This window comes from Elephantulus edwardii, unplaced genomic scaffold (assembly GCF_000299155.1).
Source record: "Elephantulus edwardii isolate Elephantulus edwardi_28Jun2011 unplaced genomic scaffold, EleEdw1.0 scaffold00274, whole genome shotgun sequence".
In the NCBI taxonomy this organism is placed as follows: domain Eukaryota; kingdom Metazoa; phylum Chordata; class Mammalia; order Macroscelidea; family Macroscelididae; genus Elephantulus; species Elephantulus edwardii.
The window spans coordinates 1,100,864-1,115,257 of record NW_006400024.1 but is presented as its reverse complement, the minus strand read 5'-3'; the positions used below and the strand labels follow the sequence as shown (position 1 = coordinate 1,115,257).

At 50.7% G+C, this 14,394-nt stretch overlaps 1 protein-coding gene across 1 annotated transcript in view; it reads left to right on the top strand.

The window, feature by feature from the left end:
- SEMA5A (sema domain, seven thrombospondin repeats (type 1 and type 1-like), transmembrane domain (TM) and short cytoplasmic domain, (semaphorin) 5A) overlaps window positions 1-14,394 on the top strand; it is a 299,478-nt gene that overhangs the window by 95,919 nt on the left and 189,165 nt on the right. The window contains exon 4 of the mRNA XM_006900152.1: window positions 11,402-11,464. Within this exon, the coding sequence (XP_006900214.1) occupies window positions 11,402-11,464 (63 nt within the window). The remainder of the gene's footprint in view (window positions 1-11,401; window positions 11,465-14,394) is intronic.

Below are 14,394 nucleotides of genomic sequence, written 5' to 3'. Positions count from 1 at the left end.
CCCAGGACACAGGACACAGGACACAGGACCCAGGGCCCAGGCCCAAGACATAGGACCTAGGACCCAGGACAAAGGACACAGGACACAGGACACAAGCACATTTCTGTTGTGCATTGAGTCACAGTAAGACGGACGTGACTTGATGGCATCTACCAACAAATCATTCGAGAGGCGGACTCTATGAACAAGAATGTGGCATCAGGATCAGAGAGAGACTCATCAATGACCTCTGTCATGTAGATGACTCAACCTTGGTTGCTGAAAGTGAGAAGGACTTAAAATGCATGCTGCAGAAGATCAAAGACTACAGCATTTAATATGGAATGAATCTCAGTGTCAAGAAGACAAAATTTCCTAGACAAGATCATGACAGGTGAAGAAAAGCTCAGCCGTCAACAGTTTCATATTTGGATCCATAATCAGTATACTTGGTACCAGCAGTTTGGAGATCGGAAGGTGTATTGAACTGGAAAATCTGCACTCGGGACGTCTGCAAATTATTTGAGGACTAAGGTGGGTCTGATTCGGGCCATGGCCTTTCTGGTCATTTGCTGTGCATGTGAGAACTGAACAATGAATAAGGATGACAGAAGAATTGATGAGCGATAGAATGGCGAAATGAACATCCCATGGTCTGCAAAAGGACAAATAAATATGTCCTGGTGAAGGTACAAGCCAGAGTGTTCTCTGGAGGCAAAAATGATAAAGCCTCCTCTCCCCTCCTTTGGCACTTTGCTAGGAGAGGTTATTCCTTGGAGAGGGACATCATGCTTGCAAGTTAGAGGGATAGTGAAAGAGAAGAAGACCCTCAACGAGATGGATTGACACAGTGACTTCAGGAAAATAGGCTTTAGTGTGACAGAGAGGAGGAGGATGGCACAGGAAGGACAGGGTTCAGTTCTGTCGTTCATAGGGTTGTCATGAGTCCTACTCAACCGTATCTAACGAAAACAGCACAGGAAAATGTGACAGTGTGTAGGGTGACAGAAGAAGGAGTGATGCCTTTGAGTTGTGATGTGGAGAAGAGCACTGGATGTTCCATAGACTGTTCTGTCTTGGAGAAAATCTTATCAGAGTTCTGGAATGCAGGGATGGTGAAACTTCAAATATTTTGGGCATTTTTTAGGAGGGGCCAGTCTTTGGAGAAGGTCATCCTGCTCGGACAGGTGAAGGGTCTACGTAAGACAGGAAGGCTCTCAACCGGGTGGTCTCAACAGTGACTGTACAGGGGGTTCCGTGTGTCACAGGTGGTGCGGATGGCTCAGGTTAGGACAGGATTCGGATCTCTTGTTCATAAGGTTGCCATGAGTCACAGGAGACCTGACAGCACCTAACAACCACCACATGACAAGAATATTGTCCGGCTGAAAACTGTTGCCCCAGGATGTCTGAGGGCCCAGGTCTTGTAGGTCCTGCCACCCGAGTGAAGCTGACAGTTTTTATGATCCTGAACTTAGTAGAGTGTCTTGCACTTGGGAGGAATCTGATGGAGATTTATGCATTAACCACAGAATGAAGGCAAGAGCACAGCACAGTGTGTGAGCAGTTGAATACCCTGTGCTGTTTTGCTCACTGAGGAGAAGGAACTTTGCCATGAACAGGAATCCTTGGCTCTTTGGAATGCACGTGTTTCTCTGCTCACTCACAGCACGGGATTCCCCAGTCACCATGGATCCCGGACGTGCCATGACCACGTCTCCATTCGGCTGGAGAATATGTGCTGAAGGCCAGGGGCTGGCTGCACGCAGGAGACTCCTCTCCCCCAGCAGACGCGGTGGTGGCGCAGAGGTTAAGCCCGTGGCTGCTGAGGGCAGACCTCTGACTAGGGCCCACGGGCTGCCCCCTGACAGAAAGCTGAGGCAGTTCACGTTTGTCAAGATCCCAGCCTGCAAACCTGCAAGACCTGCAGGTCGTACTCTGTGCTCCTGGGCTTCTGTGAGTCGGACAACTCAAGGAAAATTGTGTTTGTTTTTAGTTTTAGATAGAGTTCTGTACAATCAATGATTTATTCATTGAAAATACCTTTTATAAGAAACATAAACGCAGGGTATTTACATGGAATTCCCCAGAAGGTATGCATAGGAATCAGATTGATTGCATCTGTGGAAAGAACCGCTGGAGAAGCTCATTATCAGCTGTGAAAACTAGGCCAGGTGCGGGTGGTGGAGCAGACCACCAACTACTCATGTGCAAGTTCGTTTTAAGCTGAAGCTAAGGAAAATTAAATCAAATTCACAGGAACCAAAAAGTGACCTTGACTCTGTCCCACTAGAACTTTAAAACCATCTCAGGAACACGTTTGAGGTCTTAAACACTAAGCAAAGCTCAGATGAGCTGTGGGAGGATATCAAGAATATCAACTGTGAAGAATGCAAAAGACATTACAAAGGCATAGGAGGAAGAAAAGACCAAGATAGATGCCAGAAGTGACTCTGAATATTGCACTAGAGCACCAAGAGGCCAAAGCAAAGGGAAGAAATCAAGAGATTAAGGAGCCGAATAGAAGATTTCAAAGGGCAGTGTGGGAAAACAAAGTATTCTAATGAAGTGTGCAAAGAGCTGGGGTCAGAAAATCAAAGGCGCCGAACTTGCTCAGCATTTCTTAAGCTGAAGAAACTGAAGAACAAATTGAAGCCTTGCGTTACAATGCTTAAGGATGCTGTGGGCAGAATATTAAATGATCCAGGAACGATTAAAAGAAGACGGAAAGAGTACACAGAGTCATTGTACCAAAAGGAATGGCGGGCACAGAAGAATTTCATGAAACATATGAACAAAAGCCTGTGGTAATGGAAAAAGAAGTTTAAGCTGCTCTGAAGGAAGTGGCAGAAAACAAGGTCCCAAGAATGACGTCATACCCATTGACATATTTCAATAAGCAGACACTGCCCTGGATGCACTCACCAAGTTGTGCCAAGAAATTTGGAGGACAGCCACTGGGCCAACTTACTGGAAAAGATCCATTGTTTGTTCCCATTCCAAAGAAAGGTGACTCAACAGAGTGTGTCAATTATTAAACAATATAATTAATGTCACACACAAGCAAGATTCTGCTGAACATTATCCAAAAACGAGTGGATCAGCACATCAACAGAGAACTGCCAGATGTGCAGGTTGGGTTTAGAAGAGATCCATGGTGCAAGGGATATTATAGCCAATGTTAGATGGATCTTGGCTAAAAGCTGACAGTACCAGTGGAAGGTTTGTGTTTTGTTGACTGTGCAAAGACATTTGACTGTGTGCATCACAACAATCTGCGGCTAACTCTGAGAAGAATGGGAATCCCAGAACACTTGATTGTGCTTGTGTGAAACCTCAACTCAGACCAGGAGGAAGTCATCAGAACAGAACACAGAAACACTGCATGGCTCAATATTGGGAAGGGTATATGCCAGGGATTTGTCCTATCCCCACACCTTTTCAATCTATATGCAGAACAGATTATCTGGGAGGCTAGGCTCTATGAAGAAAAGTGTGGCATCAGGACTGGAGGAAGATTTATCAACAATCTGCGTTATACAGATGACACAACCCTGCTTGCTGAAACTGAGTAGAACCTGAAGCGCTTGCTGCAGAGGGTCAAGGACTACAGCCTTCAATATGGATTGAGGCTCAAATCAAGAAGACAAAGATTCTCACCACTGGGCCAATTGACAGTATCATAGTAGATAGTAGAAGAGATTAAGATTGTTAAAAGCTTTAGTTTGCTTGATTCCACAATCAACAACTTTGGTACCAACAACCAGGAAATAAAAAGACAAATTGCACTGGGAAAGTCTGCTGTCAGGGACCTCTCCAGAGTACTGAAGAGCAACGATGTTAGTCTAGAGACTAAGGTGCGCCTGATATAGGCCATAGTCTTTGCAATTACTTGCTATGTATTAGAAAACTGGGCAATGACTAGGGATGATAGAAGGAGAATTGATGCTTTTGAGCTCTGGTTCTGAAGAAGTGTATTGAATGCACCATGGACTGCTAGAACAAACAGGTTTGTCCTGGAGAGGGTGAAACCAGGCTGCTCCTTGTAGGCAAGGATTCTGAAGCTTCAAATAAAATACTTTGGACATGTTATAAAGAGTGACCAGCCCTCATCACAACAAGATAAACGTAAACAACCTAATTGCAAAATGGGCACAGGATATGAACAGACACTTCACCAAAGAAGACATTCAGATGGCCAACAAGCACATGAAGAAATGTTCAAAATCCCTAGCTCTAGGAGAGATGCAAATCAAAACAGCTATGAGAAATCATCTCACCCCAGTGACAATAGCAAAATTCAACAGAACAGCAAACAACAAATGCTGGCGAGGCTGTGGAGAAACTGGAACCCTTATTCACTGTTGCTGAGAGTGTAAAATGGTACAACCACTGTGGAAGGCAGTATGACGCATTCTCAAAAAGTTGGAAATAGAGATACCATTTGACCCAGAAATTCCACTCCTGGGAATATACCCCAAAGAGACCAGAACTGCCACCCAAGCAGATATATGCACACCCATGCTTATTGCTGTTTTATTCACAGTAACAAAGAGTTGAAATCAACCCAAGTGCCCATCAACATTGTGTGGTATATTCACACTATGGATTACTGTGCTGCATTGAAAAACAAAGAACTCATGAAATAGTATACAAAATGGGTGACCCTAGAGGAATTATGCCGAGTGAAGTATCTCAGTCAGAAAAGGACAAAATACTGCAAAGTGCCACTCTTGTAAAAGAGGACTGACATCGGGGTTCAGGAGGAACTAAGAAAAAAGGGGGTAAACATAATATACTGCATGGAAGTAGATGAGGGAAAGACCTGCTTAAAGGGAATATATGATTAGGTTTTACTTGTAGGATAACAGTCCAGAATAAGAGCTGCATAGTAAAGTGGCCTAGGGTCGGAGTGGGAATTGTACAACAATGAAAGAATTTTTTTTTTCCAAAGAGAAAGTGAACTGGGGTGGGGGCAGGGAGGAAATTGTGCAATAATGAATGATCGAAATCCAAGTTCTCTATAAACTTTCATTAAAATATCAATTAAAAACAAACAAGAAAAAAAAAAGAGTGACCAGTCCTTGGAGAGAGACATTATGGTTGGGAGGATAGGGGAACAGCACAGGAGAGGAAGAGTCCGGAGGAGATGGATTGACTCAGTGACTGGGGTATGATGGCAGGTGTGTCGTAGACAGTGAGATTGGCATAGGTTAGAGCAGGGTTCAGGGCTGTTGTACAGAGTCACAAGTGATTCGACGGCACGTAAGAACAATCACAACAACAAGCCTGATGCTTTAGAAGGAAGACAAATGTGAGGGAACTTAAACACCAAAGTGGAGACTCAGTGTTAGGTTGCATTGACGTTGATTTGCCTGCATTAAGTTCCATTTGGGTGAGCGACACGGATCTCACAGAAGAATTGCTGTCGTCACAGAAATGACTGCTTCAGTCAGGAGTGGAACTTGTTTCCAATTTATGATGCCTGAGAGAACGACTGCCTCCACTGAGAGTAGAATGAAGGTTGATCACCAACGGAATCCAGACTCCCCGGATCCACTGAGCCTTATGGTCTCCACAAGCTGTTTTCCTTGAGATAAGCTTTAAACTTTAAACCTTAATCATAATGTTTAAGCTTTAAATCCCATCGTCAGTGTTTTTGTGGCTTCGTCTCTAGGGACGTGTACTGCGTGACAAGGCTGCATGTCTTTGACCATCGGATCCTCTAGCTGTCCCGTGGGAGAATGGTGTCAGCCTGCTCCTCTGTGGTTACAGCCTCCGAAGCCACGTGAAGGGCTGGGACGAGTCACAGTTCTGACTCAGTGGGAATGAGCTTGCTTTATTACACGGAACCTGTGTTAGGCATGAGCCTAGACATGGCCTATATTAATAAAGTGCAAATGCCTTACGTGTGCTCTTTTAAAGAATGATCAACGCTAGCTGAACTTGACAGTGGAAGCAGAAGTTCAGACTGGAAACGTGGAGGTGGTCAGCCCAAGCTCATCATGCTGGGATGGTCCAGATGACTTGTGAAAGGACAATGAGGACGCTGCTACAAACCGCAGCGTGGAAGCCAGCCCGCCGGATTCTCCATGGAGAAACTGTTGCCATGGTTCATCCTTGACTCTGCACATTTTCAGCACAATAAATACAATGTTACCTTGAGTTGCATCTTAAAAAAAAAACACCCCAAACCAAAAACCCATCAATTTTTCTTCAGTCATCCTTATTTATTGTCCAACTCCCTGATAAATAGCCTTTGAGAAGATTGTGGCCCAAATCAGGCGCACCTTAGTCTTAGAACTGATACCATTGCTCTTCATCATTTTTGGAGAGGTCGCAAATCATTCCCCCAATACAACACGCTGACGTGTAAGCCTTGTACCTCCCATCAGGCACTCACATATCACGGTGCAGGAGCCATCTGAGGACAAGCCGAGCCTCCTCCTGGCACAGAAGGATAACATCCCACATGAGGGTGTTTGCTCCGCCGGATCTTTGACTCTGGTGCTTCATACTCCAGAGGGGAGGTGGTGTGGAAACTGCTGTCTTCAGGTGTTGATCCTTGCTTGCTGTAACCCACGAGCCAGGCCTGGAAAGCGGAGAAGAGCACTGCGTATCCCACGGGCTGCCAAAAACACGAGCACAGACGTCGTGGCCAAGGTGCAGTCAGAGCCCCTTGGAGGCAAAGATGACCAAGCTTCGCCTCACATACTGCAGGCGCGTTGCTAGGATAGGCTGTTTCCTGGAGAGAGACATCAAGAGAGGCAGAGAAAGACAGAAAGACCCTCAGTGACATAGTGACTGTTGGCAATGGGCTCAAGTGTATCAGGGATGGTCAGGATTGGACAAGGCAGGACAGGGTGCAGGCTCGCTGTTCACAGGGTCTCTATGAAGTCCAACTCAACAGCACCTCACAACAACAATTCATGCCACAATTCTTTTAAAAAGAAACGCAGTGAAGAGGTCTACACAAGGAGTCTGGAGGTCCGTTTGAAGACAAGGGCACGCTGGCTCTGTCTGTCCTTCCTGGGGACAGACATGCAGAAGCCTCTTCGCTGAGCCCGTCTCCCTCCATGCTTCAGGGGAGGATTTGCTGTCCAGCTCCGGAGTCACGCCCTCTGCTCACAGCAGCTGCTGACTTTCCCTGATCTTATCCTTGCTGCCAGACACTGTGGGCCAGACACCCAGCACAGAGAGTCAGAGCAAGCTCTTATCAGATGCTGACATCGGGAATGACAGGAATCTCTGAGCTGGCACAGGGGCCGACAGTGGGGCGTATTGTTCTTTCTGAATGACACATCAGTGGTCTCTCTGGAACCCTTATCTTCTGGACCCCTGTGTGCCAAGTTGGACTTGTTACATGGGATGCTATTTTTTGTGCTTTTATCTCTGCTCTGTAGCAGAGGAATGAACACAATGTGCTAACAAGGCTCTGCACTGCTGTCTGGCCCTTCCCCCTCACCAAGACCTGCTGTGCGTTTATGGGGCTGTAAATCTTCCTGGGAACCAACTGCATTTATTTCTCCCACGGAGTGCCTGGTGGATTTGAACAGCCAAACTTTTCGTTGTTGTTGTTGTTAGATGCTGTCAAGTATAACTCATAGCGACCCTATGAACAAAAGATCTGAACCCTGTTCTATCCTATGCCATCCACACACTTCCTGACACAAAAGCCCATTGCAGCAGTCACTGTGTCAGTCTGCCTGGTCCAGGGTCTTCTGCTCCTTTGTCGACCCTCTACCCTTCCAAGCATCGTGTCCCTCTCCAAGCCCCTCCTAGCAACATGCCCGAAGATGTGATGCAAAACCTCATCATCTTTGCCTCCAAAGAGCATTCCGGCTGTCCTTTCTCTAAGACAGATTTGTTTGCTGTTTTGGCAACCCATAGGATGTTCACTGCTCTTCTCCAACACCATAACTCACGTGCATCAATTCTTCTGTCATCCGTATTCATTGTCCAGCCCTCAGATGCATAGCAAGTGATCAGAAAGCCCATGGCCTGCATCAGGTGCACCTTATTCCTCACACTGACATAATCACTCCTCAGTTATTTGGAGAGGTCTCTAACTGCAGCCTTTTCCAAGTCCAGTGCGTCTCCTGATACCCTGACTGCTGGTACAAAGGACATTGGTTATGGATCCAAGATGAAGTTGTTGACATTTTCAGTCTTTTTTCCAATTCATCATGATGTTGCCTATCGATCCAGTGGTGAGCAGCTTTGTTTTCTTGACCTTGAGATGCAATCTATATTGAAGGCTGCAGTCCTTGATCTTCTGCAGCAAGTGCTTCAAGTCTTCTTCACTTTCAGCTGGTGAGGTTGTGTCATCTGCATAACACAGGTTATGGAGGAGTCCCCCTCTGGTCTCGATGCCACACTTAGTTTATCGAGTCCAGCCTGTTGAGTGATTTGTTTGACATACAGACTGGGTAATTATGGAGAAAGAATACCGCCCTGACACACCCCCTTCTTTTTAAACCATGTACCAGGACCCACGCAGGGCCTTGAACAACAGCTCTGAGCCTGGTCCTGTCCTGTGCCGTCCCCACACTTCCTGACACGTTTGAGCCCATTGCAGCTGTCACTGTGTCCGTCCACAGCGTTGGAGTCTTCCTCTCTTGAGCGGACCCTCCGCTTTTTGGCTGGCAGCCTGATGCTTCACACACAGAGCTACCAAGGCTCCTTGGATTTTGTTGTTGTGTGTCATCGAGTTGCTGACCCCCGTGGGTTTTCATAGGCAGTGAGCAGTGCAGGAGGAGCTGGCCCTTACCGGAGTGGAACACTGTAGATTATTGTAAACAAACCAGTAACACATTTAAAAAGGAGGAGGTGGCCCGTCCTGCAGAGCAGCTGGTAAACCCCAGCCACCTGATTTTGGCTGGCTCCTACACGTCAGAGGATGAAAAGCAAAACCTCTTTTACTATGAGAATAAAACCATTCCTCCTCTTTCTACCGTAAGGCATTGCTTTCCTGATTGTTTCAGTTCATTTATTATTCAGTCTGGTCCCAAATTAACATTAGCCCTTCCCTCACTTAATTGGTTTAGGATGACTTAAGCAGTAAGGGGCTTACTCCTCACACATCTGGCTGGGTGGTCATTCAGGAGAGAAGGTGCCCACAGCCCCAGGAGGTGGAGAAATGCATGTACCTTCCACACCCCGACACGGCCCGTGTAGACAGTTACTGTCCTAGGCACAGTTACCATTCACAGGGGTCCTGCCTTGGACACCTTTGGGTGCTTCGTCCTTGGACGCTGGATCTGTGTGTCACCCTGACTGATCACACGTTGTCCCCGTGATTCTGATTGTGAACGTAACCTGTGTGTCACCCTGACTGATCACACATTGTCCCCGTGATTCCAATTATGAATGGAACCTGTGTGTCACCCTGACTGATCACTCGTTGTCCCCGTGATTCCGATTATGAATGGAACCTGGCCGTGCGACAGGGCGTGTCTACCTGGTCGACGTAAGCTGAGATAGCCTTGGCAAGTTAAGCAGAAATCAGAGCTGTGACTACCCAGCCAGGCCTCACGGAGCACTGGGCACTTGGCTGTGGTCTGAGTGGTTGCGTGTTCAGTCCCACATGGGATCTTCCATTAACACTGCGGCCTATAGAGCCCGAATGGGGCAGTTGTCACTGGTATGCTCTGTCACCTGTGGGCTCTGTTTCCCCTGTCCATGCTTTGTCACCTGTGAGCACTCTGTCACCTGGGGGCATGCTGCCACCTGTGAACACTTTGTCACCTGAAGGCACTCTATCAGTTGGACACAATCTGTCACCTGTAGGTGCTCTGTCACCTGTGTGCACTCTGCTACCTGTGGATGCCCTGTCACTTGTGGGCACCCTGTCACCTGTGTGTGCTTTGTCACCTGTGGGCACCCTGTCAGCTGTGGACTCTAAGTGTCACAGTCAAGTCGACGGCTGAAACAACAGACATGGCTATGCGGAACCCTGGCGTTGCTCCCGGGGCGGGCACAGGTGTGCTGCTCGCCTGAGCGTGTTCTTGGCCGGCTGCTCGCCGTGGATGTGTCTCCCGGGAGGAGGTAGCCACAGTCATGCTTCATTACGTGCGGCTGTGCGTAACCTGCAGGGACATCGGGGCACGGACGAGCCTGTGGCTACTTCTCCGTGGGCTCCCCTGTGTGTCCTCTGAGCCCCGTGGTCAGTACCTGTCCTCGCTGTCACCGGTGGTCACTAACACGCACAGCTCTTTAACAGGAACCCGCACTGGTTGTCAGGGCTCAGCACGGGCTCAGTGATAGAATCCTCACCTTCCATGCAGGAGACCCTGGTTCAGTTCCTGGTCAGTGAATCCCAGGTGCAGTTGCCCCTCTGTCAGGGAGCTCTGGTGTCCAGCTTTGAACAGGGTTCAGTGGGGATTTGCAGAGCTAGGAAGAAAGGCCTTGTGGGAGCCCCGAAGGGTGCTCTGGGAGCCCCAGGGGCCGTGGTGGGAGCCCCATGGGCTGTGCTGGGAGCTTGGGGGTGTGCTGGAAGCTCCAGGGGTCATGATGGGAGCCCCAGGGGTCATGATGAGAGCCCCAGGGGCCGTGGTGGGTGCCCCGGGGGCCGTGGTGATCCTGTGTATAACTGGTGATGGGTGGCCCAGGACAGGCAGCACTGTCGTGAGGGAGTCACTATGGGTCAGGGTGATGCTTCACCAGCTAACAGGAAGAGGGTAAATATGTTGTTGTTGTTGTTAAGTGCCATCAAGCCAGTGACTCAGCGGACATATGTACAGCAGACGTGGACTCTGTCCTGCCGGACACCAACCTCAGCGTGCCCACCACGCTCCTGTCCATTGTTAACTGTGTCTTCATCTCACTGAGGGTCTTCCTCTCTTTGACTGACCCTCTGCTTTTGCGAGCATCATGCCTTTTTCCAAGGACCGACCCCTCGTGGGCCATGCCTACAGTGTGCTTATAACAGCTAGACCACGTGTGTGTCACAGTTAACGTGAATTAGTGGCCGGGGGAGAGGGACCTGTGTGTCAGCAAATGAATGAGGCCGCCCTGCCTGTGAATTTCCACTACAATCACAATAAACGAATAAAAACAATTATCTGGTGAAAGAGAACATTGGAACGCCTGCACGTAGATCCGAATGTAAGCCTGCCTGCTTGAGTGAGCGGTCGGAGCTCTGGTGGCTGCTGACAGAGAGGTCCGTGGTTCGAATCCTCACACCGCTCTGCTGGAAGCAGACATCAGGCTCCGCTGTGAAGGTGAACATTAGCCTTGGAGCCGACGCAGGCCACGGCGAGGCAGGCTCCCTGGGAGGTGAGGGGGGCATCCAGGGACAGGTGCAGACTTGTCACACTGCGGACATTCTGGTGGGCCACCTGGCAGGTCTGTGCCCGGGCACCTTCTGACCTCCCCTCCATCCCTCCGAGGACCTGACGGTGGTGTTTGCTGTCTCCAACAGGCTGTGGAGTGGGGCTGTGACGAGAACACCAAGAAGGCGTGTTACAGCAAGGGCAAGTCCAAGGTAAGGGCGGCCATGTGTCACTTGGTGGGGCAGACAGGCCATGGAGGAGGTGGCCAGGCCATGGAGGACGGCCATGCAGCCAACCACGGCGCCTAGGGCACAGCAGCCAGGCCACGGCGCCCAGGCCACGGCAGCCAGGTCACAGAGGGAGGCCAAGACGGCCATCCACGGTGCCCAGGCCATAGTGGCCAGTCCATGGAGGCAGGTCATGATGGCCAGCAGTGGCCAGCCACGGTGCTCAGGCCACGGCAGCCAGCCCACAGTAGCTAGCCACAGGACTCACCAAGCTGATCCGTGGTCACATCCCACACTGTCAGTGTGGAGCCTGAAGGTGAGGCCCTGGCTCTGGACACTGCTGTCCACAGGGCTGGCACCGGAGACTGGCAGGCTGTGACCTGTCATGTATAAGAGGCGGGCTCTGGACCCCATCCATCCTGTCCTCCCCGTTCCTCTCACCGGCCACGTGCTGCGTCTTTGCAGCCAATCGAATCAGAGCTGGGCACGGTCCAGGGGGGCCCCTTTCCTCCAACAGTTGATCTGAGAGTCTCTTTTCTGGTAAGTTCTGTCTGTCCCTCCAGGCAAGACTTCACGTGTCTCAGTCCCCACACTGAGTCCCAGTGGTCTAGTGGTGAGAAGTTGCTCTGTCATCCCAAAGGCACCTGGTTCGACTCCACCAGATGCCCTGAAGGAGAAGGATGGGCAGTCTCCTCCCATGTGATTTACTGCCTCGGAAAACCCACTGAAGGGTCAGTCATGAATTGGTACAGGCTTAACAGCCATAACAAGCACAGCAGTCCTTAAAAGGGCCTCTGGTGGTGCGGTGTGTTGTTAATAGAAAGGCCAGTGGTTCAAGTCCACCAGCTGAAAGATGGACGCTTCTGTCTCCAAGACGTGCAGCCTGAGACCCGGTGCGCGGTTGCTGTGGTCAAAAACGCCTCGTCAGGCAGCGCATGGGAGTAGGTCCCCAGGGAAGTGTGGGGACGTGTGTCTCAACCTCCCTTTCTTGCAGGTCTTTGAAGGTGTCCAGTTGGGTCAGCAGCGTGGTTCTCTGTCGGAGAATGTGGCACAAATGCTGGGTCACACATAGGGTGGTTGACACGACTCAAACATGGCTTCGACAGTGCCCCCTCAGTCCATGGTCCTCCCCCCTTCACCGCATAGAGGCAGAAGTACACAGGACACAAGGCAGTGCCCCCTCTGTCCACAGCCCCCTCCCTTCACTGTGCAGGCTCTGCCCAGTGGTCGGCCACCCTTCTCAGTGCAGAAGCACACAGGACACAAAGGGAAGCAGAATCTCTACATCCAGCCGGAGTGCAGCCTCGGCTGACCCCAGATCCAGAGTCCAGGTTCCCAGGGCACACACGCCCACTGTCTGAACAGTCTGTCCAGTGGTCAGTCTCCCCTTCCCCCCATGATATAGAACTTCACAGGACACTGCCTCTCCATCGAGCCCGAGCACAGCCCCAGATGCCCTCAGGCCCCAGCTCCCCAGGCCCCCAGGTCCCCTCAGCTCAGAGGGTAGCGGGGTGAGAATCTCTGAATGCCCCTGGGTGAACCTCGTCCTGGAGCACAGGTGGGGCATCTCAGGGTGAGCACAGCCCAGTGGAGGCCCCTGCAGCGAAGGATCATGACACAGTAGGGCTGGCAGAGGTGGCCCCTGACATCACTCGGGTGTCATCTTCCCTGTGGGGATGGATTCTGGGCTCAGGGACTGTATGGAGTACAGCAGCCACACCAGTGTCCAGCTGATCGCAAGGTCAGTGGTTCTAACCCACCGACTGCTCCATGATGGAAAGCTAGGCAGTGGGCCCTTGGATCTGAGACTGACAGAAGCAAGCACGGGCACCCTCAGTTCTGTGCAAAACTGAGGGTCAGCGGAGAAAAGCGCGGGTCAGTGAGGGGAGGAAGACCCACAGCGAGGTGGAGGGACGCCGTCGCTGCAGCAGTGCACCTGTGTGAGCGGAGAAGGTGCTGAGGGCGTGGGACATGGCGGGTTCCCCACCTGTCGTCCCCAGGCTCCCAGGACCCAGAGATGACCCCGTGACTCTCACAACGCTGGTTTCCTCACAGAAAGTGTCGTTGGCGTGCTGTTTGAAATGCAGAGAAGGGCCAGATTCTAGCAGACGGGATCGCATGTCCTCACGCACAGGAAAACTGACAGGTGTTGTCAGGAAAAGACCATGCCCCCAAGTCCTGGCCCGTTTGCTCGTTCATGCAGTCAGGATGGTGGAACGTTCTAGTAATTCCAAGTGGGTGTTCCAGGGACTTCGAGGAGAACGACCTTGGAAGAACAATGAGATCCGGGCTCCTGGGAAGTGAGGATCAGGACTTTGTCCCGCGGGCGTTGAGCATGCCGTCGGGAGGGATCAGTCTTCTGTCGGCAGGCGGCCCCCCCAGGGGCTGGACTAACCCCGGGCTGCCCCACCGGACGCACAGCGGGCTTTGTTCTGTTGTTCACCACAACCGTGAGCTGTGTCAGCGGCCCCGGCAGCCCCATCTGTGTGGGGAGGTGGTTCAGACGACGTGGTGAAGTCCTTGTGTTAAGTGTGTAGATGGATCCCCTGTGACGCTTACCACCGTGGTTAACACTGTGCTTCCAAAACTCGGCCGTCGGGCTCAGGGTCACGGTGTCGGATGTGTCCCTGCCTGAGTGATGGCGGTGGACCGGGTAGTGGGGTGTGTGTGTGTGTGTGTGTGATGATGATGATTGATGGGGGGGGTGTGTGTGGACAGTGCCTGGACAGTGCTCTCTGTGTGTGTGGACAGTGCCTGGGCAGTGGTTGTGTGTGTGTGTGTGTGTGTACACATGTGGACAGTGCCTGGGCAGTGCCGTGTGTGTGTGTGTGTGTGTGTGTGTGTGTGTGTGTGTGTGTGTGTGTGTGTGTGTACACGTGTGGACAGTGCCCAGGCAGTGCTGTGTGTGTGTGTGT